General features: G+C 38.5%; 2 protein-coding genes across 6 annotated transcripts; one reads left to right on the top strand and one right to left on the bottom strand.

Moving 5' to 3' along the window:
* Window positions 1-914: 914 nt before the first annotated feature.
* On the top strand, window positions 915-9398 carry PRPF38B (pre-mRNA processing factor 38B). 2 transcript variants are annotated; one of them, XM_005520920.3, is made up of 6 exons: window positions 915-1267; window positions 4511-4579; window positions 4848-4999; window positions 5083-5143; window positions 7704-7927; window positions 8180-9398. In XM_005520920.3, the coding sequence occupies exons 1-6, from the start codon at window positions 989-991 to the stop codon at window positions 9033-9035; spliced, it is 1641 nt and encodes a 546-aa protein (XP_005520977.1). In that variant the 5' UTR covers window positions 915-988; the 3' UTR covers window positions 9036-9398. The 2 variants fall into 2 exon arrangements, with proteins under 2 accessions (XP_005520977.1, XP_087916348.1); XM_088060222.1 differs by lacking the exon at window positions 915-1267 and adding an exon at window positions 1755-1874.
* A 969-nt stretch (window positions 9399-10367) lies between these two features.
* On the bottom strand, window positions 10368-25123 carry FNDC7 (fibronectin type III domain containing 7). 4 transcript variants are annotated; one of them, XM_088060218.1, is made up of 13 exons: window positions 24851-25123; window positions 24383-24401; window positions 22455-22709; window positions 21571-21831; window positions 20824-21078; window positions 19314-19568; window positions 18381-18638; window positions 17669-17923; window positions 16517-16771; window positions 15710-15970; window positions 15105-15134; window positions 14505-14567; window positions 10368-14029 (listed from the first exon to the last, which is right to left on the bottom strand). In XM_088060218.1, the coding sequence occupies exons 1-12, from the start codon at window positions 25121-25123 to the stop codon at window positions 14530-14532; spliced, it is 2415 nt and encodes an 804-aa protein (XP_087916344.1). In that variant the 3' UTR covers window positions 10368-14029; window positions 14505-14529. The 4 variants fall into 4 exon arrangements, 3 of the variants coding, with proteins under 3 accessions (XP_087916344.1, XP_005520976.3, XP_087916343.1); XR_015773325.1 differs by having other exon boundaries at window positions 14505-15134; XM_005520919.3 differs by having other exon boundaries at window positions 10368-14567.
* Window positions 25124-25280: the final 157 nt, after the last annotated feature.

Below are 25280 nucleotides of genomic sequence, written 5' to 3'. Positions count from 1 at the left end.
ATGTTACTAGTTATATTGGGTTTGGGTATTTTGTTTTTTTTTTCTTTTGCAGGCAAAACCAGAGGATTTTCTTTTTTCTGTTTTCTGTTAGTAATTGTATGTTGACAGTGATTCTGTCTTAGCTGTTTAACCCAATTCTTCTTGTTCCAAGTCTGTATGTAGGACTACTTAGTTTTAAAAAGAGCTGTTGAGCTGAAACTGAGCAGCAGGGAGCAGTTACTGTTTTCTGGGTGTCTGACGGGGTCCTTAGAAGCTGCTCTGGCCAGAGCAGTGGGCTTCGTACCCAGCATTAGCATGAAGTGAACAGGCTGGGCCGTGCCCGGGCCGTCATTGCCCTCCGGGGCTCCAGCACACCGAACGTGCCTAACATTTCTTCCTTCCCCAGCAGGGGAGCAGTGGATGCCCCATCCCTTCAAGCCTAGGTTAGACAGGGCTGGAAGCAGCCTGGTCTAATGGAAGGCATCTCTGCCCATGGCAGGGGGTTGAAACTAGATAAAGTTTTCAAGGTTCCTTTCCAACCCAAGTCATTGTACGAATTCTTTGCTTCTCTCTTGCTGTGGAGGCAGAAGCGGCCAGTGCCAGCTGTGCCCTGGCCCCATTACCAAGGACAAGGGACCGAGTTGACCAGTTTTCAACTTTTTTTAATCGGTGGCTTAATCTCCATGTGACGGTATCAGCAGATACCACCCTTCGGGCCACAGAGCCCCCTTCGCTCTCTCTAGCGGTGATGTCCCGCCTGCCGGGCCCCCGGGCTGCCGCGAAGCGAGGCCAGTCGAGGGCGGGAAGAGCCGCGGAAAAAGACTGGGGCGTTAGCGAGTGGGGCCGCGCCAAAGCTCCGGAGCTGCCCCTCCCTTTCCCCGCGGGTCCGTGACGCGGCCCCGGAAGGCGCCGCCGTCACTTCCCCGGCCGCCATCTTGTCGGGGCTGAGGCAGCGCCCGCCGGCCCCGCTCCGTGTGCGCGGCCTGCCTGCCCCGAGCGCCGACCCGCCATGGCCAACAACAGCCCCGCGGTGGCGAACTGCCAGGGGCAGCAGGCGGCCCAGCACCCGCCCGGCGCCGTCCCGCCCGTGCAGCAGCCGCTGCAGAGCGGGGGCCCCAAGCCGGCGGCCTCAGGCAAGCAGGGCAACGTGCTACCGCTATGGGGCAACGAAAAGACCATGAACCTGAACCCCATGATCCTCACCAACATCCTCTCGTCGCCCTACTTCAAGGTGCAGCTCTACGAGCTCAAGACCTACCACGAAGTGGTGGACGAGATCTATTTCAAGGTGAGCCCGCGGGCCGCGCTGGCGCAGGGCCCGGTTTGCTTACGGCCCGCGCCTTTTCGTCCCTTATCTTGCGGCTAGGGGTGGCGGTAAACGGCGGTTCTGTTGCTGAGCTGGAGGAATCCAGGGCTCAGCCCTCTCTGCCTCACCAAGGAGGCGTGTTCCGCGTCGGATTTGGAATTGCGGAGCTGTAAATTTGGTTTGAAGGGGGCAGCGTGAGCCGGGGAGGTGGGGGCGAAATGGCCGTCTGAGGACTGCGCCTTCAGCCGGAGAGAGCGGGGAGGGCGCAGATCTGCTGCTGCTGCCAGAGACCGGCCCTCCCCGCAGCGCGGAGCCGCCAGCACGCCGTGTAACCACACAGAAGGGATGGTGGTGACCGTAGGTGTCTGCGTGTGGCTTTCATTCTCCGTTCCAGGTTAGAATTCCCTCCTCCAAAACTGAACTTAAAACTTCACGAGTTCGTTTTAGCGCTTCTCTTTGGCGTTAGGTAGGATGTGCTGGGGAGATGAATGATCTGTATCAGGGCACCTATGTCTCGGTTCTTGTTTTGTTAGCAGGATTGAATCAGTTTTGCACCGAGGCTTCCATCAAGCCACTCTCCCAGGTAGAGGTATGCATAATTAATGCTAATCAACGCAGCCACTTTCTTTGTTCTGATAACGACACCAAAATTTAGATAATTCAAGCTTAGATAATTCAGTTAGTCACCTATGTTTTGGTCGTTATTGGCGTATTTTCTCAGTTGAATTGATTTTGCTTGGTAATGTTATTGTGTCAGCTAGTAGGTTTCAGTATATTTGAAATAAATAAAATAAAAAGCAAAGGTAGCCTTTTTGCTTCATTTATCCAAGCCAAATCCAGTTACTTAAGGCTCTATAATTGTGAAAAATAACTCCACCACAGTATTTTGATATTTTTAGCAGTTTGCACTTACTTATGCTACTGCTTTTTCACGTAAAGATAGCATTTCTCTGCCTGTGCTCTGCCATTTGGAGCTGATTACTTATTTCTCCTAATGCTTAGTGTAACAGATTGTCGACAGCATATCTCCAGTTAATTTACTACATGCTGCGTGTGTGAGAGACTCATGACTACCTGAATCGAAAGTAGCAGAGTTTACTTACACAATTGATTTTTAGAGATGAAAAAATGATGAAAGCAACATATTTCCAGAAAACTTGAGCACTTACTCTATTTTTAAAGTGAACCCCTACAGATGCACTGAAAAGTATTTGGTGCAATTCATCATCTTTGTACTGGTAGAGCTCAACAGCAGTAGGTCAATTCATTTGCTTGACCTACTGTTTCATTCCAAAAGTGGTTTTATCTTACATTTGGGAAGAATTTTGACATGCCATTAAAAATCTGCATATTGATCTGATTTGTTTACTGAACTTGACAGTTAGTGACTCAAAACTGCATGCTAAATAAAGAGGAAACTCGGCCCCCTACTCACGAGTAATGGCTGTGAGGGAGAAGATAACCTGATGGTTAAGCTGCTTCATTGATATTAAGATTTGAATTCCCTTCATGTTTTAAGGTTCCTGAATAATTGCTGTAGGGTTTTTTGTTAGTTGTTGGTTTGGTTTGTTTTGGTGTTTGTTTTTTTAATGAACATGATACCTGTCATAGCAGCTGTATTTTCAAGTGTATTTGTCTGTCCAAGAAACAAGTGGCTCTTCTAGAAAATTTTAGAATGATGGGTGCTGGATTATCAGGAAAAGCGATTGTAAGTCACACAGGCAGCTAGTGATAAGGACCATCTTTGAAGATATGGATTTTGTCCAGATAATTGAATTAATTGATTTGTAATTCTGGGCTCCCGTTTCAGTTCTGTATTTATGAAGTGCAGGACTTCCTCTTTCTTTATCCCTGACTGTAACACCCATGTGCATGTCCTCAGGTTCATTTAATCTGTGTGTTTCCAACAAGTTAAGCATACAAAACAGTCTTTCTGGGATCAAAACTTTCAATACTCCTTTTTGAAATTAATATTGTTTTTAGGGTTTTGTTGTTTGTTTTGATCCTTGTCAAAACCAACATGTTTACGTTGACTGTTATTTAAAAAGTTGAAGACTGGCATTTGTGATAGTGTTATGCTCGATCCTTTGACTAAAAAATACTTTTCATTTGCTATGAGAGGCAGTACTATATAACCAGGATATGCAGTATTATTTATGTAGTATTTCTGAACTTCTCACGCTAACAGTACAGGAAGTCATAGTGGATTTTGAATTCTACAGTATTGGTATCTCTCATATTTCCTGTTTGGCAAAGACAGCAACTGTAAAAAACCCAAACAAACAGTTCAGCAACTTCTGCTGTTAGTGTATTTCCGATTTCATGTGATGGTGTACCTAGTTGGCTTTATTGCATATTTTGTTAAACAATCTTTGTGGTGCAGCACCATTGTATCCTTTTTTTGTCTTTTATATATATTTTAAGTTGATGTGTTTAGGAAATATACTTGTTTATTGAGCCAGATATTGCTTCTCTGAATTTCAGAATTTCAAGTGTAGGATAGACAGTTATTTGGTTCTGAGCTTGTTTATTACTCTTATTGTCAAGTTTTGGGAATGGTGTTAACTGTGTATGTGTGCTCATCCCTAAATGTATCTCACAAGATTTGTCTTGGGCAAATTTTATTTGTTTGTACTTAGTAATTATTTTATCTAAGAACATCATTGTAGTCTAAGAAAAAAAAACATTGACTTTATGTTAAAATACTACCCTTGAGAAATATTTCTTTTGTCCTAGTAGTAAGTGATAAAGGAAAGAAATCTCTAGTGAAGTTCAGAAATGAGACTTAGGAATATGAGACTGTATATTTTGACTTTTGTAGCTGTCATCAGCAGTTACCACTAAACTTGTAAGGAGATGGTTTAAATAAAGGCAGTTGTTTAATCACCCAAGGAGATAGTAATGATGGGGTTTAGTCATAAAGTATTTGAAAGTACATTGAGTATAGAATAAGCATGGATGTTTCCTTTGGGGTTATGGGATTTTTGTTTTAAATTTCATTCAAGATTTTGGCTGTAATTTCTTAATGTGGTAATTAAAAAAACCAAGTGGTTTGCTTTAATGACAGATCAGACTTGATCTTGAATTTGCTAGAAGACAGTCTTTTAAGATTGGTTTGGGATATCCGTTGTTAAATCATGCTTGTGTAGTCACCTAAACATTATTGAGGTTGTAATTGTAATTTTCTTTCTTTCCACCCTCCCCTTCCTGTCCTCACCCTTTCAGGTTACACATGTTGAACCATGGGAAAAGGGCAGCAGAAAAACAGCAGGCCAGACAGGGATGTGTGGAGGGGTAAGTAGAAGTACGTGCGTTCTTAAATTTTTCTGTCTGGTAAATAACTTTCCACAGCATAGATAAAAGTCTCTAGATATAAAATATTTATTACAAAGAGTAGATACATTCTTCTCACTTCAAAAACTGTGGATGTAAGTAGTGTTACTTCTTCCACATCTTTGTAGATTTAGATTTTATCCTGTGTTAGTTCTCATATTCTTTTGTAGGTTTGGGATAACGTCTTTATGACTTCCTGCATCCTCACCTAACTTTCTGCTTTTGAAAGGTGCGTGGTGTTGGAACCGGAGGAATTGTGTCTACTGCTTTTTGTCTGCTCTACAAATTATTTACGCTGAAGCTCACTCGTAAGCAAGTGATGGGCCTTATCACTCATACAGACTCCCCATATATTAGGGCTCTTGGATTTATGTATATTAGGTGAGTATCCGTATCATCAACTAATGACTGATCTAATATGCAGAAAGCTGTATTAAAATTCCATATTGTTTTTGTGCTTAAAGGTACACACAGCCACCTACAGATCTATGGGACTGGTTTGAATCCTTTCTTGATGATGAAGAGGTATGTCGGCGAGGGTAATAATTTGTTTTCTTTTGTTTCTTTTCATGTTACTACTTTAGGCTTAAACATTGATTGATAAGGTTTTCTGTAGTTTGAATGTTACAGTGTTATGTACTTGTTACTTTATTATGTTAATTAGTGCAGGAAACGGTTTGAGCTGTGACCTGGGTGTTTTCTCTTAGATTTTGAAGATCTAACAGATTTTTTCATTGGTTAAGATGTTACTGTGTCAGATTTACAAAGCCATGTAGAACAGGTGTACTGAATCAGAATGCAGACAGCAGGCTGTGTGAATGTGTCTTCTGTGTGTTTTTTGAAATAGTTACTTTTAGGTAAGGTGTAGGAAGTCATGAGAGTGCTAAATTTGTATTATCTATTTATTGCTGGGATAAGGGGAATTGATGCTTACATAAGAGAGTGGGAACTATATGGTAGAAACCAACATGCACCTTGGAAAATAGTGCCAGAAATCTTTGTGGTTATTGTTCATGTCCTGGAACAACTAAACCCTGGATTTCTTCAGAGGTGAAGCAAAAAGCCTGATTACTGCATAAGGTGGAGTTATTTCTGGAACATTAATGTGTTTGTTAATGGGGCAGATAAAGAGATGAGTTGCTAACTGAAGAAATTCGGTAAAGTTGTATTATTATGCAGTCAGATAGGAGAATACCTTTAATAATCCTAATCCTGATTTACTGTTTGGAGAAACAGTTGGGAACTGGTGGGTGAGGTTTCTTGGTCTATGAAGTTGAATACACAGTCTGCTGCATGGTGCTGCAATTTGTATTTATTGAGCAGGTTTTAAATTACATTCTAAATTTAAGACTAGAACGAGAAGGATCACTTACCATCTTTGGTCTGACAGTAGGCATCTACTTGAAGAAATTTCAAATGTTGTAGTTGCAAATGATCTCCAAATACTGTTATTAAAAATAGCGTTAATTATACCTGTGTCTAACTGCAATGCAGTATATTTATTTTAAATGTCTTCTTTCATGCTGAGTATCAAAAACACTGAGCAAAGGAAACGGCTCGTAATTTTAGTAGGTAAACCCATGCTAGAGTAGATTTTGAACAAAACATGAAACCAAATTGGACTCTTGCTTGAATCAGTGTAATGGCCTTCTCCCCCAGGTGGGGCTAGCTAATATGACTTCTCCTCTGAAATGTTGGATGGTAATTTATGAGAAGGATTGGGGTGGCTTCATTCTCAGGGTCCTACAAAGTCAATTCCAAGGACAGTAAAACAGTGACAAGTACAATGCATTGTGCAGGTCTTAACTGCTTCATTACTCGAAGCACATTTCAGTTCTTGCTGATACTGGGTATCAAGATGTGTTTATTTCTTAAAATAATTACTTGTTTAAAATATCCCACTATATTTTTGGATTTAGTGTTTATTTCCCAGCTGCTATCAGTAGCTTTGTGTTATAGAGAAAAACTGTTTGGGGCTGCTTAAGTTTCTTACCAGTCCTGGTCAAGCTCAATAGGATGAAGCAAATTTTTATACATGGAATTATTTAAACCTACAGGATTTTTTTTTCCCTCCAGTTCTTAAATATGTGGAAGCAGTTCATCTTTTGTCATGCTGCTGTGAAAACCTTCCCAGGACACAGAGTTACTTTTCAAAATGCTTCTTATGTTTATTTTGTTTAACTGTACGTACTCTCCAGGTGCTACGTTTAACTCCTCTTTTTCTTCTTTAGATCTCTGCAGCGATTATATTTGGAAAAACTGTATATCTGAACACTTAAATGTGTGTGAGTGCAAGCAGTTTTACGTTCAGATTTTCTCTTCCTGTTTAGATAACAAATCTCACTTTCCTTGTGTGCTTGCACTATAGGTTTGGGACTGACAATAGCTGACTAACATGTCCTGAGCTGTGAGAGGGCATAGCAAGAAGGCCTTCATGCGGTAATGACCCTTTTCAGAGACAATGGTCATCATGGATTATGCGTTTCCAATTATTTGTTCATTTATTTATTTTTTTACATATTTCTAAATTAGAAACCTCACTGCTTCATGGCAGTTGGTTTGCTATTGCTTCCAATTCTGTTAGGATGCCATTTTGTACTAGAGGTTTTTCTATGATCATTTTTAGATAGGCAATGATGTAGTTCATAAATTATTTAGGCCACAGGGTTGGGTATGATGGTACACAGTTGTACATCCACAAAATGGAGTGTTAAATGTAGTTTCAGAGGACTTCTCAACTTTGTGGTATTTAAATACAATGCAAGTTCATACCATATAACCAGACCGTGTAAGGGGATTTTGCGTTAATCTCTTCATCGACAGTCCCTTACCATCCAGATGGCTGCAGGATTAGTATGTGCCTGCATGCATATATATTAAGTCCCATTCCCTATCTGTAACATTCTGCCAAATCAAAAGGGTGCAGAGTTTGAATTTCTCTAAGGAAATGTATTAGAATATGAGACAAGTAAACTTTCATAATCATGAGACTTCAATAGGACAGTAATGTAGCAGCATTTTTTTTTTTTTTAATCAGTAAAGAATATTTTTGACCATCAGGATATTTTTTGCTTGTATTTTGCAGGACCTGGATGTGAAGGCAGGCGGGGGTTGCGTTATGACCATAGGGGAGATGCTTCGTTCCTTCCTCACTAAGCTTGAATGGTTTTCCACGTTGTTTCCAAGAATTCCTGTGCCAGTCCAGAAAGCCATTGACCAGCAAATTAAAAGCAGACCTAGAAAAATCAAGAAAGATGGCAAGGAGGGGATGGAAGAAATAGACCGGCATGCAGAACGTAGACGTTCAAGGTCACATAAACATTATTTTAAAAATGAATGTTAAAAATTCAATATTGAACTACTTATTACCAGCAACGTGTTGTCTTTTCACTGGGATAGGTTTTAAGGCAAGAGCTTATGGATGCTATCGGATTAAATTAATCAGATGATACTTGGTATTTATGATTAAGTACAAGCTCTGTATGTAAAGTATAAATTGAAAAGAGTATCTCTTAACTATTGAAGGAGGTGTTTCATATAGAATATCTTCTGTTTTAAAAGGTCTCCAAGGCCAAGATCCATCAGTCCCAGGAGGTCACCCAGAAGATCCAGAAGCAGAAGTCACCATCGGGAAGGCCACGGATCATCTAGTTTTGATAGAGAACTAGAAAGAGAACGAGAACGGCAGAGATTAGAACGTGAAGCAAAGGAGAGAGAAAAAGAAAGACGGAGATCTCGAAGTACCGATCGCTCACTAGAACGGAGGCGAAGCAGAAGCAGGGACAGATACAGAAGCCGGAGTCGAAGTCGTGACAGGAAAGGAGATAGAAGAGACAGGGATAGGGAACGAGAGAAAGAAAATGAACGGAGTCGGAAAAAAGAGAGAGATTATGATAAGGAAAGAGTTAGTGAGAGGGAAAAAGATCGATCTAGAGAAAGGTCAAAAGAAAGGAAAAGTAAGGGTGACACAGAGGAGAGAAGACACAAGGATGACAAAGATGAGAAAAAACACCGTGATGACAAGAGGGATTCCAAAAAAGAGAGAAAGCATAGTAGAAGTCGAAGCCGGGAAAGAAAGCATAGGAGTAGGAGCCGGAGCAGGAATACAGGTAAGCGCAGCAGAAGCAGGAGCAAAGAAAAATCAAGTAAACATAAAAATGAAAATAAAGAGAAGTCAAATAAACGAAGTAGAAGCAGAAGCAGAGGAAGAACAGATAGTGTTGAGAAATCAAGAAAACGAGATCAGAGTCCCAGCAAAGAAAAATCTAAGAAGCGTAGCAGAAGCAAAGAACGTTCCCACAAACATGATCACAGTGATAGCAAGGACCATTCTGACAAACATGATCGACGAAGGAGCCAAAGTACAGAACGAGAGAGCCAAGAAAAGCAACAGAAAAACAAAGATGAGACTGTGTGAATTCTTTCAGAAGTGGATCACATTGAATCCTATAAATGTTTGATTAAATCCTGCTTATTTTTTCTTAAAGTTGAGATTGTGCAGTAGTTGATGAGCACTCTTCTCCAACCTCCCTCTAGGCTGCAGATTGTCATTTCCTATTTTGGGTAGGGAAGTGCCTTTGTAAACCCATTCAATGCATTGACGGTTTCAAACCATTTGTTTAGTTTAATTTGTAATGCGGAGATTGTTCTTGCATTTTTATTGTTCAGATGTTTCTGAAATGTACAGTCTGTACATATGTCCTGAAAATGTTTTCATTCCTTTGGCATGGTTGCCATGTTGGTTAAATTTGTATGAGGCAATAAACTGCCACTAATTATACTTTCCTTTTGTAGACGTGGAATTATGGTTTGTATCCTGAAGTTAGCATGGCTGTGCTTTCCATAATAGTATGGCTTTTAGGGATGGATCTGGAATGTGTATTATAGCTGAGATATTTATGTGCGTACAATGTACATTGAGGGCTGCAGATTTAGAACTAACATTTATGTCCACTGTACCTGCTGTTTTGTCCAAAACTTTTAAAATGTATTATGTTGATCACCAGTGGTGTTAAATTGAGTGAACTTTCAGAGATAGTGCTTTTGATGCAAGGATTTAGATTATGTTGGAGCTTGTATAGTAATTCTGTAGAAAGGCTACCTCAAGCGGACACTGTAAAGGTTGACGGATGAGTACCGTAGCCATCTATGCATTTTATTTGTTTGAAGAAAATCCATGTAGGCTTCCACTATTTTCTTCTTAAAAACACAGTTTATCCATTTGTGGTCCTTTAATGTTTTTAAACAGCTGCACTCTGTAATTTCTGATAATCCTGGGCTAATAAAGGCATTTAAGATGGAAAGAGGGAGGTAGGAAGAAGAAAAATATTACAAAGGATTTCAGTTTCAAGCTTCCAAAGCATTTTTATAAGTGTAAACATTTAAAATAAGAATTAACTGATAGTGTCCTTTTTTAATTCATATTTTCTACAAATAGTAAAGATCACAGTTTGTGCTGAACATTTCATCTGGCAGATTTTTTTTTAAACAGGTTGTTAGAAGCAAAAACCAAAATGCATTATAGAAAAAGATGGTATCATTGAAGTCCAAGTCTATTTCATAGATTATTCTTGATGACTTGTATACTAAGTGAGGAGCACCATCTGGAATAAACTCTCAATTAATTCCTTTGTATTGAGTGTCAGCTTTTCCCTGCATGTTCATTGCCAGTTAAAGAGCGCTTCAGTTCCTCCACATTTTATTTTCAGATTAAATAACACTTTGTATGAATAAGGGATTTTATGTAATAAGTAACTTACAACTTAGATGTAGCAAATAAAAGAAAAGCCACAGCCCCAAGATGGGAAGAATATGAAGTGGGAATCATGAAGTAACCTGAGGGTAGAAATAAAATATTTGTGCCTTTTTTTGCTTCTGTGTGATGCAGGTCATGTAGGCATATTTCATTTTAAATATCCAGGGAAAACTGTTTTGACTTCCAGCAGTATACTTCATTCCATAGTATTCCAAGAAGCAAATTTCTTTTCCTTCCTCCCTGCTCTTCCTGTTTTCTGAACTGTAATAGTCTTTATCACCATGATCCTTAGTAATCAACATTTTTTACTACTTACGTTAAGGTTGTCTGCTTATTTTTGTGTTACCTGATTTTAAATCTGAGTTTGAAACAAAACTTCAGCTTCAACAAATTCATTCCCTTGCAACATAAAGCTAAAATACTGAGCTTTCATTTAATATAGAAGAAGAAAAGAAATACCCTGTCTAGTGAGTTACTAGAACTGTCTCTGCAGTCTGCCAAGGGATTGCATGGATTCTGTCCAAACAGTGAGGACAACTTTAATTTATCATGTTTGTGTCTAGAGGGCTGCTTTTGGCCGTGTTTTTAACCTTCAGTTTCTGAAACAAATATGTTCTTGGGCAGAGAGGCTGCAGAAACAGTGTTTTGTCAGGGGAAATGGATTACTGATTTCCAGTTGTTCCTTCAGGGCTCTTCCTCCTCTTCTGAGACTATTGGGCAATATGAGTGGTTTATTTGCAGGAAAAAATGCAGGTATTTGAGAGACAATCATTAACCTGAATGTGGACAAGTTACGTCTCACTACAACGATGGTGAACATTTTGATACAGCTTGTGCAAAGACTGTCCCATCCCAGTATCTTTTTACATACAAGTGCAGTAATTTCAGGACTGTGCTTTTATTTTCCTATTTATAAGTAGTCTTTTTTGACCTCTGAATTTAATATCAATATTACGTACTTGAGTTAGCAGTGTAATGGACAGCACAATATTCACTGCCAACCAAGACCTGTGAAAATCACTTGAACCAAGACACCTATCTGAAATTATTGTTGGGATTTAGTATCATACAGCTCTTCAGTTTGTATCCAGGTTCTCTTAATTGCTTTCTGTCTTTCTGATGCCATTTTATTTTGTGTGCCCTTCCTTAAAAAGCAGAAGGAACTGCAGGGCTGTGAAAGCAGCTCTGATGAGCAGGGGTGAGGTAGTGGAGATGCCAGTGCTGCCCACTCTGGTGCTGTTGTTGCAGTGCAGTACAGCTGTACTGGACATTCATCTTGGGGGCATTAGAAGAAAATTTCTGCCAATTTTAGCTGGAGGAGCTGTGGTTGCAGAGTTGTTGTCTCACAGTCTGTGCACTCACTGTTCAGTTCTCAGGGTAAATAACCATGACCGAAGCACTATGAACCCAAAGTTTCCATGGTATGCTATGTGTCCATAATAGCCTAACTGGGATAGCTATCCTTGTGAAGCCTCATCTGTCTTGGAAATTTCCTGTGGCTCCAATGCTCAGTACTGGGATAGTAGTATTAATAGCCTCCTACAGCATACAAGTTCCCCTCTTTAGGGAACCTGAAGGAATTTGATGAATTCTGCTGGCTTTAATGTTTGGGCCCTTTGCCCCACTATGAAGCCGCATGTAGCTTTAGGTATGGATGACTGCCAGCTGTTAGGCAGGGTAAAACAGCATCTAAGTGCCACTCTTGATGTTTTGCAATGAGGTTGTCATTGTATCTATTTTCACCAGCAATAGTTAGATGTGGTAGAACACTAGATCTCAGTAAATTTGGGTCAAGTCTGTAATCAGCTGAAGGGTAGGTTTTTGTCAGTTCCTTCAGTGGATTGAAAACCTATCTAAGTTTTGAGCTATTACTTCTGTGTCAGATGCAATTAAAAACAATGTGTATTTTAAATAATATAGATACAAATTTTTTTGCAAGTGTTCATAGTTGTGTAATTTCAATGTATCTTTACTATTATGCACTGAATTTAAATTTTTTATTAAGTAAGCATTAATGAGGTCATCTGCTGTGAAATAACCTAGGTGGTTTTAATCACCTAATTTGTTAGTTCACATGATTTCACAGATACTGCTCAGAAAACATCCATTTTAGCATATCCATATGCTGCCTACCTCCAGGCCTTCAACAGGAATTTTCTTGGTTCTCGAGTCTTCTTTCAAGAGGTTGTGGGGTTGGGTTGCTTGGGGATTTTGGTAGGACTTTGGTTGGTTGGTTGGTTATTTGAATTGAATGAGGGTTTTTTGCTTCATGAAGTCCAGAGCTTCATAGGAGTAAATAGTACAGAAACAGCATCTATAAAAGCATGGCATCTGATCGTCCTTTCCTGTGGTCTGAAGTCTGCATGACCCATAAAAGTATGTTTACCTCAGTCTGGAGAGAACATGCAACCAGTCTTGACCAAATTTTTTAATCAGCTCAGTGATGCCAGTGCCATTTCACATAGTGGTGTTAACTATTAGACACTGTCTAATGGCTAAATAACAACACACTGAGGTTACACACTGCCATAGTAGAAGGTGTGTATATGGCTCAATTTCATTGTGTTGCTTTTCCTCCCTGTTTTGCTATATTTGTTTTTGTATACACCTGCTACACACTTTTTTAGAGCTGAATCAATGTGTTTTTTTCTTGAAATCATGACTCCTCTTCAGCTTTTTGCCTTTTTTTCCCCAACATACATACAAATAATACATTCTGATAAAATCACACTTCTTTTCAGTGACAAAAGGGAGAGGAGCTGATGAAAATAGTACTACAATGTTGTTTGTAGAGTGTAATTCAGGTGTTAAGGTCTGTGTGCCAGGGAGAATTAAGAAAACATACACCAACAGTTTAGAATGGCTTAAAGGACATTAGGGTTACTATTAGAGCATGAAATTATCAGAATTGCTTAGGTGGAAAGAAGTAGTTTGGGGTTTGAATTTGGTTCCAAAAGAAACCAATTGCTTTAGATCTCTGAAAACGCAGTTTAACACACTGTGGTGACAGTGTTTGGCAATGATGTCTGCAAAGAAGAAATACTGAAATAAAACCCTCGAGGAAGAAGGCTGTTTAATTTTTATTTTTTTTTTATTAAGTGAGAAATAAAACCAACTTTCTATTAACTAATGCAGGGCAGTTTTAAATAATGTTTCCTAAAGAAAGACTTGTTTGATTGTGACTTTTAGTCAGATGGTGTTTTAAGAAGCAGCATATAATTCCTGGGCCCTCTACAAGCAATTTACTGAAGTGTGAGATTCCCATGAGATTTTTCCCAAGTGATCAGAAGCATTGTCTGAGATACTTAACACCTAATGTGTTCTCTGAAGAAGGGCAATTTCCAGAATGGATTGTGTCTGTTTTTATAAACTGAAAATAGTGCTAAAAACCCTGTTGTCTTTGGATACCTTTATACACGTGAACTTCTGAAGACTGTGTTAGATTACACATGTGTATGTGTTTGTAGAACCATTGACCTTAAACTTTGCTTTCAAAGTCGGCTGAAAAAGTAACCACTGTGCAGTACTGAGAGAAGGTCTTGCCTGGATGAGGTCTCAGATATGGCCAGGTCTTCAGCTATCCTCCCAGTCCTCAAGAAGCTGTGAATGTTGCAGTTAAGCACAGACGTGTCTTTCCAGCTTCAGGGATAAAAAGACTGAAAATAACATTTAGGGAGAATGGTGTTATGAACAACCTTAACATCCAGGATAGCAGCAGGTGAACAGCAGCAAAAATGAGATCAGCCTTAGGGGGAAAAAGTCAAAAGTGATTTCTTGCCATCCCTCTGAGACAGGAGCAGAAAATAGTACAGAACACCAGGAGAAAGTAAATGAGTGCTGAAGAATATTTTTATCTGTTTGGATTTTAAGGGCTTTTTTGGGGAACTGTAGCATAGTAAAGTGAAGGCTTAGTGAAGTGAAAAAAGGTTGTTATAAATGGGGGAGAGGACAAATCAGTAGTGCAAGCAGAAATAAACAAGAGATTTCAGATGTAAATATGGATTTTAACAAACCACTTAGGTTTATGATATACAGGACTGGTGAGGCATTTTCCTCTTATCACAAAGATTTAATCAGCAGGAAAAGTTTGATTCATGCATTCTAATATGAATTGCAATTCTTAAATCTTACCTCCTTATCTGAACCAGAATTTCATCTACATGTGTTTCGCATTGCTCCTTCCTCTATAAATAACTAGAAAATAATTTGGAAATTAAGACAATTCCAGTTATGGAAAAGCAACGGTCTTGAGAATTTTTTTTTTTTTCAGTGGCTGCTTTTGAAGTGGTTTCTAGCAGTTTACATAGGCAAATAAAGCACTATCCTGCTGGAACCCAGAAGAAATACTGGTAGAATAGACTGAGGTAAGCCACACTGTTTTTTGGGTTTTTTTAAATCTTTTTGAAAATAGCAGAAATGCCACCTAGCTTTATTTGTAATGGGATGTGGGAAGGCTATAAAAAGATACACCTGCCTTTTATTATGTGTTGTCAAATGAGTAGTAAGTGTTGTGACCAAGCATGATAGTATGCAGGCCACAATATAGATAAGGTTTTGGTTTTTTTTTTTAAAAATTATATATTATAAAGTGGGGGAGAGGATGAGATAAACCTGCGTAACACTACCAGAAGCCTTGACTATCAAATCTATATGCTATATGCATCTTATTTGAAGATTATGCAAAAATACTTCATGAACTTAATGAATTTTTAATTAATGTACTGCTCTTACCCATTCCAACAGAGCTTCCAGAACAGGTGACTGAAATGACATGAAAGTGGTACAAGTGTTAGGTGTCAGGTTTTAAGCTGGAAAATTCTAGTGTGCAGTATGTACTCCGTCTATACTACTATGCAATCCCATCAGGTAGCAGTAGTTTTATAATGGATGAAATCCATGCCTTGGGAAAGGCAAAATAATTTCTTCCCCTTTAAACAATTTGTACTTTAAAAATGTGCTTAGGAGTGATTAATTGCAGTTATTGATTTGTTTCTTTATTTAAAAAATACATTAAAAATGCTCATTTATTTCTTCTATATTCTAACCATTCCTAACCTCCCAACTGAACATTACCTTTTCAGTATTCACCAGGATATGGGTGATCCAGCTAAGAGGCACCTGTGTAGATAAATGTGCCCAGACCCAAAATGCTGCTATGAAGTTCCCATCACAGATACTGCAAGACTACACTCATAAAGTGTACTCTGCAGTCAACACTAGAGCAGAAAAGTTCTATTCCATGCCACCTTTACCCGCATAACTTTGGATTACCTGTTAGCCATCTAGCATGCATGGACCAAAAAAACCCAAATTATTCAAAGAAATTTAAATTCTACCTGAATATATTTTCTTGGGACAAAATGTGAGTTTTGGCCCCTTGTCAGTCACTGGAGCTACCACCACAGTGTAGACATCCCCACAAGGTATCTTGGTGATGTCACAGTGACTCAGACCTGAGCTGGAGGTACAGCTGAAATTGGCCTTTGAGCCATGTAAATTTGCATTGTAGTTTATTGTTTCATCAGAAGCTTGCCAGAACACCCTGATGCCATTGTTGCCGAGTCTATAGAGCTTCACCCCAGAAGGGCAGCAAGCACCTGAAAAAGTAAGAAACATTAATGAGAAAATTTTGTGAACTCACAATGTGTATTACAAATTTCTAGAGTGCAGTTTAAACCAAATTACTATGATTGTCAGCATTTCAAGGAAAAAATTATTATTTCACAAAGCCAAAATAATTCTTGAACTGAACTAGGAGAGAAAAGTTAGAGTCATTTTATGGAGCTGAAATTCAGTTATTGTTTTACACATTGGAATATTGTTGCTCTCACCTGGCATAAGACCTACCTTAAAATGCCCAGAATCCTTTTGAAGTCTCTAAAATTTAATTATGCCATAGCATAATTTAAATTAAAAAACTATTTCTGGAGCAATATTACTAGAACTTCTTTATATGGCCAACTGATGGCAGTCATAAGAACAGGTCTTGATTATATGAAAATAACCCATTTATTTAAAGAGGGAACTGCAGGTGTATTAGCTGTGTGTTGAATTTAAGCTGTTATTTTTATGAGAGGAACACCACACAAAATACGTTGTGTATCGAGTGTTTTTCTTCCCAGTTGCATTTACACATTACGTACTAGAAGAATATCCCTGATAGGTGCAGCTGGATGTCAAACCAGTCTCAGTAATGGCTCTCAGAGACACTGTATAGTTGGTGTCACATGTGATACATCCCAGGAGACAGTAGGTCTGAAGTGTGTGACACTTTGCCAGTCCTTTTGGAGACTCCAGTATTGTTATATATGTCTGTGCACCCCTCCCAACAGACCAGCTGATATTGGTTACAGACTGTGTCACTTGAGTTAGTATCAGGTCATTAGGGCAACAAGGAGCTGAAATAGAACAAAAAACAGGGAAGTGAATTCTGTTTTGTACCTGGAAAATGGAAAGTATTTGGAGGGTTGCAGGTAGAATAGTACATGATCAAGAGTAAAGGAATGAAGAAGTGTGTACTTTTCAAGCATGCTGAAAAATATTTCACTCTGCTGGCAAGCCTCTAATAAACAGAATGTCAATATAAGAGGAGTTTGTCCCTAACTGTGGGTTAGAACCCTGGAATTATTAGAAAATGATTGTTCACCAAGATTCTAAAAATTACTAAGATTTTTCATCAGAATATCAGAATACATCTGTAGTTTAATTAAGCAGGGAGTGTCTCTACCCCTCAAGTCATATATCTCAGTCCAGTTCCGTCTCTGTTTGAAGTCTCTTCTTCTACAATGTAAAATGACTGCAGCCAAACTGCCTGTTAAAAATAGACCCTGGTGCATATTAATCTCTGTACTGGGCCTGGGGATTGTCTGGAGAGGTGGTAGAAGACAAAACCTATTAGCAAATGAATAGCAGGAATAGTGGGTAGGATGTGCTTTAATCTGTTCTTTACACTGCTTATTTGTTGACATGGACATTACCTCATTGCCTCTCCTGGTAATGCTAAATATCAAAATGCTGACAAGGAACTTGTGCATTACATTAGTAGCTTATGATATTACATTTTAGTTAGCTGTGCCAGAAGATAATTGGTTGCTCTAAGGCCTCAGTCTGAGGCAACTGCCAAACGACCCTTCCTTGTCACACACACAAATATACAGACAGGTTTACGAAAAGGACATCCAGCAATACAGAGTACAATGTGCACATAATGTAAATAAAAAATAGCCCAAACCATAGAGTCTTAGAACTATTTTATTATTATACTGCTATGTTGAACTATATACAATTCCCCATACCTGTCTCTAAAGGGATACTGTAGCTTGGCAAGCTCTGTCCTGCTGGTGATCTTGCTATAGCACTTACAGAGAAAGCAGATCCACAGGGAAGATCCATTAGGGTACAGGAATTCCTGGTGCTTGTACAATGCCAAAGTCCAGCCTCTCCTCTGGCAGTGACAACATATGTAGCTTCTTCATTGTTAGGTTGCCACTGCACACTGATTACAGATAGACCCTCCTTTGAAATATTTTTTATTTCAGGACTGCAGGGAGCTGAAATATTTCATATTAATAGTACTTAAAGAGATCGTTTATGCATATTATATAAGTTACATGTGAAAATTAAATTCCAGTTAGAACTGACAAATTACTTTGGAAAATTATATTATTTTTATATGCTTTACTCCTGGTGAGAATTTAGAAATTGTGACAGAACATAAAGATTACATAAGGATTTTGGGAATAAGTTGTAATTCTAATTTTCAAAATACTGGACCTATCAAAAGCTTTCAATACAAATTTGATGTAAGTTTCCTTCTTGCAGTGTATTCTTAAGAACTTACAGTTTTGGAGTTGCTGGGTTTTTTGGGTTTTAAAAAAAATTTTATCAGTAAACTCGGTAAAACAGTTAAATAGTAACTTAGCACTCCAGTAATGGTTTTCATCCATGAATCACTGGGGTGTATAATAATGATTTCTTCAGCTAAAGGAAAATGAATGATCACACTACCTGTCGCCACGTACTGAGGCGCACACGAGGTGTTGCTGCCGCGGGCCTCGCTGAAGGAGAACACGGTGATGTTGTAGGGGGTGCTGCACTGCAGAGCCGACAGGGTGCAGGCCGTGTCCGTGTCCCTGCAGAGCAGCACACCGCTGCGGCTGGCTGCTCGGGTCTCGTACAGGTCAGCGCCTCGCACAGGAGCCCAGGTGACCCGCACCGTGTCGCTTGACATGAACACGGCCCTGAAGTCACTGGGGCAACAAGGAGCTGCGAACGGAAAAGGCAGACAGGGAAACCCGAATGCGAGTGGAAAAGTGGTGCAAATAAGAGTCTTGTTTCATTTCTTTATGTCTTCTCCAGAGGTGACCAATACTGTGCAAACAGTCTAATAAACCCCAGATTTACTTCTTAAATTGATGCGGTACCACTCCTTCCAAATCAATAGAGGACATACTAGTGTTTAGGTCAGATACAGGAATTACATATATCCTTGGTTTAAAATTTAAAAGTCTAGAGTGTTCTTCTCAATTTCCCATTGACCTTAATATATTTTTAATTTTCAAAGTATGAAAACTCCATATGAGGAAGTTGAAGACTTTGGTACACTCTTCCTGAGGTAAAACTAAAAAAAAAAAAAACCCACCCAGACAGAACTAGAGTTCAAATGTTATGCCAGGTCTGTGTGTTATTCATATGTCCCTTGCCTGATGATTGTGAATTGCTAAACTGTTTTCACATTTTGTATGCATGTTGTTGCACTTGACTATGCAAGTTAAGTTTAATTGTAATGTGAACTGTTTCTTTTTCTCTGCTGACCTTTGTGTGTTATACCCAAAACCTGAATAAAAATAGAAGTTGTTACGTTCCTATAAAAATGTCCAAACAGCTCTACCATACAGTTAAAAGATCCAAGTGAATTTTCAGGAATACATGGTTACTTACTAGTAGTGTAATTGAATACATCACCTAAAGGACTCTGCCCAGCCTTGTTATATGCAAAGATACTAATGAAATAAGTGAAACCACAGTCTGACTGGAAATGGCATTGAGTATATGATGTGTTGCAGTGCACTTCCAAGCCATCATCACTCTTCACAAAGACCACATAATAATGACCCAAACTGACGCTAAACCATGAAACCAGCAAGTGACCAGGTTCATCCTCCTCAATTGATATGTTTACTGGTGCACAAGGAACTGAAAAAAAAAACATTAAAAAGAAAAAATTCTCAATGCAATTATTTTTTTCTTTCTTGAAGTTATACTCTTGGGGAATAAAGGAAAATCTGGGACATATAGATTATTGTACTCAGCTTGAACAGTTGCTCTGTCACGATTGAGAAAACAGCAACTTAGCTGCCTTTACAGAGGTTGTTGCTTATATTTAGACAACAAGTGGGTTTGATTTTTACAGAACAAAATAGATGCTACCATGTTTTACAGAAACATCTGCTTAAGGAGCCCTCTGAACAAAAACAGTGACACCAGACAATATTTTGAAAGGAACTGGCACAGTGTGTGCTCACAAATAGTAGGTTTGGATGATAATTTGAATATTAGCATGAATAGCAGTTGGCATCCAGAAGCCTCTATATGTGAAAATCCTTTATACTTTTGTATAAAGTTTACTGGCTGTGTCTGAGTAGAACTGTCCTTTACTTAGGTTTCTTTTCTGTTGGCATTCCAAAATGCCACATTAAACTGTGAACTCCATGGCTTTTGTTTAAGTAACATTTACTTTCTTTCTAGTTCAATAAAGTGCAGCTTGCTGCTATTTGAATATACATGGTCAAGCTGAAGCAGTGTTGGCTGAGATTACAGCCCACAGCTTAATAGTTGTCTCTTGCATAATGCTCTCTCATCCTGTTGGATGCACCACAGAATTGCTCATGATTCATCTAACTCCTATCAAAAGTCAAAATGAGGCAGGTTACATCAAATGACTAAGTAAATAATGTTGTGTATTTAAAGTAACATATAATAAAAAGGAATTGCTTAGATTTTGATTACTTGGGCAGCTCATCTAAAAGGTCAGGAAACAACAATCTCTGACATGGCAGTGGTGCTCAGTGGTGAACTGAGCAAATTCTTCTCTTGAATATGGTTGATGGTTTCTTAATTTAGTCTAGTGGTGTTACTTTGGCTGAATGTGCTTTTGTTGATCCCCTTTCTAACTAACAGCTTGGCGTGGCCCAGAACAGTTCTATGCTCAGAGGCAGTTCTTAATGCCATTTCCTCACAAATTTGTTCACAAGTTTTTGTCACAGAAATATGAAGAATGTTTAGGCTCTTACCCCTGCAATAGAAAAGTATATGGCATAATTAATGGACAAAGTTCAAAAGCAGAACTAATTGAGAATTACCTGTGAATTGCAATGAACTAATTTATATTTGAAATTAAAGAAGTAGACATTAAAATGCCATAAACTACGTAAGAATCAGTGACACATACTAGTCTTTAAGCTCACTGCATCAGTAGGTTCACTGGATCCAGCATCATTGTATGCTGTGACAGACACATAATATTCAGAGCCGCACTGGAGGGATGGCACCATGCAGGAGGCAGATGTGTTACACCTCAGTTTCAGGAGTCCACTGGAGACTGTGACGCTGTAAGTTAGAGCTCCTTCTGATGGCATCCAAGAGACAACAGCTCTTAAAGCACCACTATTGAAAGCTACTTTAACATCCACTGGTGTGTTAGGACCTATGGTATATCAATTTGGAACACATAAATATAACTTAGATTATGGACTACAGATATGATTTCTTTCACAACTTGCAAATTAAATGCTTTTTTTTTTTTTTTGGGTGCAAACCTTACCCTCATTCATGTCAAAATGACATTTAAAAAAAAAAATAATTGTAGTTGATCACTGCTGAAACTCCCTGCTTATTTATTTGCTTCTCACAATTAGAAAAATCCTCAAAATCAGTCTGAGCTTGTGTAATGTATCCAGACCTGTCCTCAGTACAACTTTAGTGACAGTAAATTGTATCATTGCGTCAGTAATGTTCACTAAATATAGCCATGTTATCTGACCTTTCATAAACCTTGAGATGGCGCAAAAACATGATCTGAAAATTTACTCAATGTATCTTTGAAAAACATAATACAATTGCACATACACATAAATACTTTCTGGTATATTGTTACTGTGTTGTTTTTGGAATGCTGACTTGGTTTCAGATTTCTTACTTGTACTTTGGTTATATGTGAAATCATCTCCAGGCATCCCATTGGCATTCCAGGCGTAAGCCCTGATAGTATAGAGAGTTCCTGGATCTAGATTTGTAAATATCAAGGAAGTATTGGTGGTGTTCTGCTTCAGCTTTCTGCCCAAACCATCTGACCTCATGAGTGACACAGAGAATCCAGCTGCCATATGCACAGCTTTCCAGCTCACTGCAATGGAGTCACAACTCAGAGAATGAACAGACAGAATTGGAGCAACCAAGACTGTTGAGAAAGAACAAATTACACTTTTGGTTTTCCAGTAGGCCAAACTTAAAATGAATATACAGAAAAAACAAACACGAACCCTGAGTGCAAATTCAGTGACAGAAAAAATAATTAATGCAAGAACAACAGAATAAATTTGGAAAATTATTTGGTGCATCAATTATTGTATTGCATGTTTTGTGAAATGAACAAAAGTTGTAAAGAAAGTGTGAAGGGCTGCATGTGTTGAAGAATGAAAATCACCAAGAAGACACTGCATTTCCTGTCCTCTATATTTTGCATTGTCTACTATTTTATACTTTTGGTTGTTTCTTCATTTCTTCTATTCCTTCAAGTTATGCCCTTTGTTTAAGTCATATACATATATTCATAAAAATTCTAGTGGAACTCCCAACTGAACTTTTAACTTACTGCACCATCATAAAGTAAACCATTAATTCAGACTTTTGTCCTGGTCAATAAGTCAGATGGCTGAATTCTAGTCCTCAAAAACTGAAAGAAGAATGTGATCAGTACAATTTAAAACAAAGATTATAATAATTCAGGACTGGTACATGCATGAATGCTTTATGTTATAATAACAACATTACAGAATTTGAAATAAGATTTTGAAAGTCCACCTGTTTTTACTTTTCTGAAAGGTGAAGGCTGGCTTTTTCCTCCCGAATTTATAGATCTGACTGTGATTCGGTACAAGGTGGCAGGCTTCAGTCCCGTCACTGTGCCTGGAGAATTTTTTACTATAGTTTCAACAAAGGAATCTCCATCTTGTGCAGTCAGCATGTAATTATTAGCCCCAGGTACTGCTCTCCATTCCACTGTGATGCTGTTGCTAAGTTTTGAATAAGCTTGGTCAATAACAGGTGTATCTGGAGCTAAAGTGGAAATAATGATAGAGATAATGAAGTTGGAAAACACAGTCCTGTGGGATGCTGAACATTTCACAGAGACAAAATGTAGGACAGATAATCTACACTTTCTATGAATGATTAAAATTTAAGTTAAATGGACTTTAAGTGAACATTAACAAAATACACAGAATCTTGTGATATTCTAGAAAATTTCATCTTTCCATAAAAATACTCTCATACTCTGAAATCATTATTTTAAGACCATTATTTAACCTACGTTGCACTGAGAGGCGCTCCCTTAAAACAAATTAACTATATTACTAACTTAAGCAATATATACAAAGAAAAAGTGCATGTTTATACAAAGCAGTCTGAAATAGGATGCTGAACCATAGGCATTTCTGTATCAAAGCAACACACAATCTATCTGGAAGGGATCACGGGAACTCACCTAACCCCTTGATCAGAGCAGATATACTTAGGTATTCAATAACATGACAAATCAAATATTGTAACAATGCTTTGGTCTTATGCTCTGTCATTCAGAAAGAGTTCTTACAAAACTAACCACACATTGTATTTTTTAACCACGAGTAATTTATGTTCAGAAGTCAGGATTTTCATACTAAAATCAGCATTTATAAAGCAATTACACATATTGCAAGGCTGCAATACACTCACTAGAAGAGAAAAAAGATAAAATGAAGGTACATCCCACATAAAATTAAGAAAAGGAATGTATAAGTATTTGAGACACAGTAGGTATCTTGAGGCAAACTCGTTCATAGCAAGGCAGTTCATGTGGGATTCGGGAGACCTGAGCAAGTATTATACACAGCTGCTCAGCTAAGTACTAACATCTATCTGCTATATATTCTCTACTTGACTGTTAGACAAGTCTTAGACCTGGATAAGGATTTCTTGCACAGAAATTTTTATGAATTGTTATCAAAGACAATATTTTAAAACAAACTAAAAAAATATGTAGTACAGTATTTTGCTCCACAATTTGAAAGACTCATCTGCAAATGTTCCATAGGCATGGTTAGACAGAATAGCTGGGACCATTTTTACAAATGGGGCAAAAGAGGGTGTCTGACTGTAACTGATAAAGTGTTTGGGACTAAGAGCAGACGTTAATGCTTAGTTGAGTAGCTGTGTATTAAATTCTAAAACATTGGAAATAGTTGTGCATAGGAGATTGTGCTTCTTCTGGTGTGTTTTTTTGGGGTTTTTTTGTTTTGTTTTGTTTTTGTTTGATTTTTGTTTATTTTTGAGGGATTGTGATGGAGTTTTCTTTTGATGTTTCATTTGTTGTTTTTTTTTAACTATTAAAATATACAACAATTAACTGGTTTCAAATATGGGACAGTGTGAATCCCATTTGTACCAGAGCTATGTAATGAACAGCAGAATTTGTTCATCTGAGTGTTCCCCCTGGTTCACACTCGTACCAAGGCATGAGTCTGAATATTTGCATTAGTGTCCAACAGAATTGTGACCCCTAAAAATGAGATAAAAAATTTATAAAGACATCAATGTAATTTTTTAAGCCTAAATCAAACATGAAAACAATTTTTGTTTATAAAGCTGCTAGAACTTACACAATATTTTTTTAAAAATCACAAGTGGGTGTTCTCTTCAGACCCATTCAAAAATAGGCAGGCAAAACACCAAAAAATTTTTTGAATATTTACCTGTGTTTGCTGAAAATATCTGAAAAGGAAGATGTAACAAAATTAGAAAAATAATTTTATTTTATTACATATTTTATTACATATTTTATTTTGAAATTTAAAAATCTACGAATGTTAGTAACAACAACCTAAAATACTATGTTTATGAACACATTTTACTGCTATGATGTGTTTGCTTAGATTCTTTAAGCACGGAAAGAATGCACAACTAATGAGATTTGGTACAGGTATGCAGATTGTACTGCTTCTGCATTTTCCCCTCTGAACCTGCCTATTAATCCCGTTTGCAGTTGTTGACACACTTTGAAAGTATTTTTCAGTCATATGTAAACAATGCAACACTGTGATAGTAATGAAATGCCAGTGTGGAAGCGGATGTCTGATAATGCTCCACCCTACCTTTTAGTTTATTTTTCCGAAGAATACAGTATCATCGCTAGAAGTAGCTTTACAGCAAGTCTCACTCACCATTTCCAGGCAGCCGAGAAGCACTCCAGTAAACGCCAGTGTTTTACGTTTTGCACTGTACATCTTGCCCGAGCTTCGTTCCAGCCTCACACGGGGGCGAGCTGGGGCCGATGGCCAGCGCTGTTTCCCAGCGGTGCTGTCACTGCAGGCGCACCCCCGGGGGAGAGGAGGTCGCGCTGGGCTGGTCGCTCCTCCCTGCAGGACCACAGCTGGACAGCGGCCACCAAACCCTGGTGACACGGGTTTACCACAGCACTCGGCTTCTGGCCGCATGGCTGGTGGGGGGGTCTTCTCCCTTCTGCTATAGGGTGCAGATTCTGTATGGTTTATACAAGACTCATGAAATAATTAAGCTAAACGGAATTTGTTCTTCGGCTCATTGTCTATTGCATTTTTGCCCACTGACAAGGATCTTCTTTTCTGTCGGGAA

This window comes from Pseudopodoces humilis, chromosome 10, assembly GCF_049639895.1.
Source record: "Pseudopodoces humilis isolate 2021_Gansu_Grassland_sample_001 chromosome 10, ASM4963989v1, whole genome shotgun sequence".
Lineage (NCBI taxonomy): Eukaryota > Metazoa > Chordata > Aves > Passeriformes > Paridae > Pseudopodoces > Pseudopodoces humilis.
The sequence above is the reverse complement of the archived record's forward strand: the minus strand, read 5'-3'. Positions and strand labels throughout refer to the sequence as shown.

What these genes read in the sequence shown, in the direction of transcription:
- FNDC7 (XM_088060217.1), bottom strand. Translation starts at nt 25,123, where the DNA reads ATGCGGCCAGAAGCCGAGTGCTGTGGTAAACCCGTGTCACCAGGGTTT. An exon ending in CACATATAACCAAAGTACAA is followed by an intron (nt 21,079 to 21,570) that starts GTAAGAAATCTG and finishes GATATACCATAG; the next exon opens with GTCCTAACACACCAGTGGAT. An exon ending in CTATCAGGGATATTCTTCTA is followed by an intron (nt 15,971 to 16,516) that starts GTACGTAATGTG and finishes TTACTTTTTCAG; the next exon opens with GTGCTTGCTGCCCTTCTGGG.
- PRPF38B (XM_005520920.3), top strand. Translation starts at nt 989, where the DNA reads ATGGCCAACAACAGCCCCGCGGTGGCGAACTGCCAGGGGCAGCAGGCG. An exon ending in TGGACGAGATCTATTTCAAG is followed by an intron (nt 1,268 to 4,510) that starts GTGAGCCCGCGG and finishes TCACCCTTTCAG; the next exon opens with GTTACACATGTTGAACCATG. An exon ending in CCTTTCTTGATGATGAAGAG is followed by an intron (nt 5,144 to 7,703) that starts GTATGTCGGCGA and finishes TGTATTTTGCAG; the next exon opens with GACCTGGATGTGAAGGCAGG.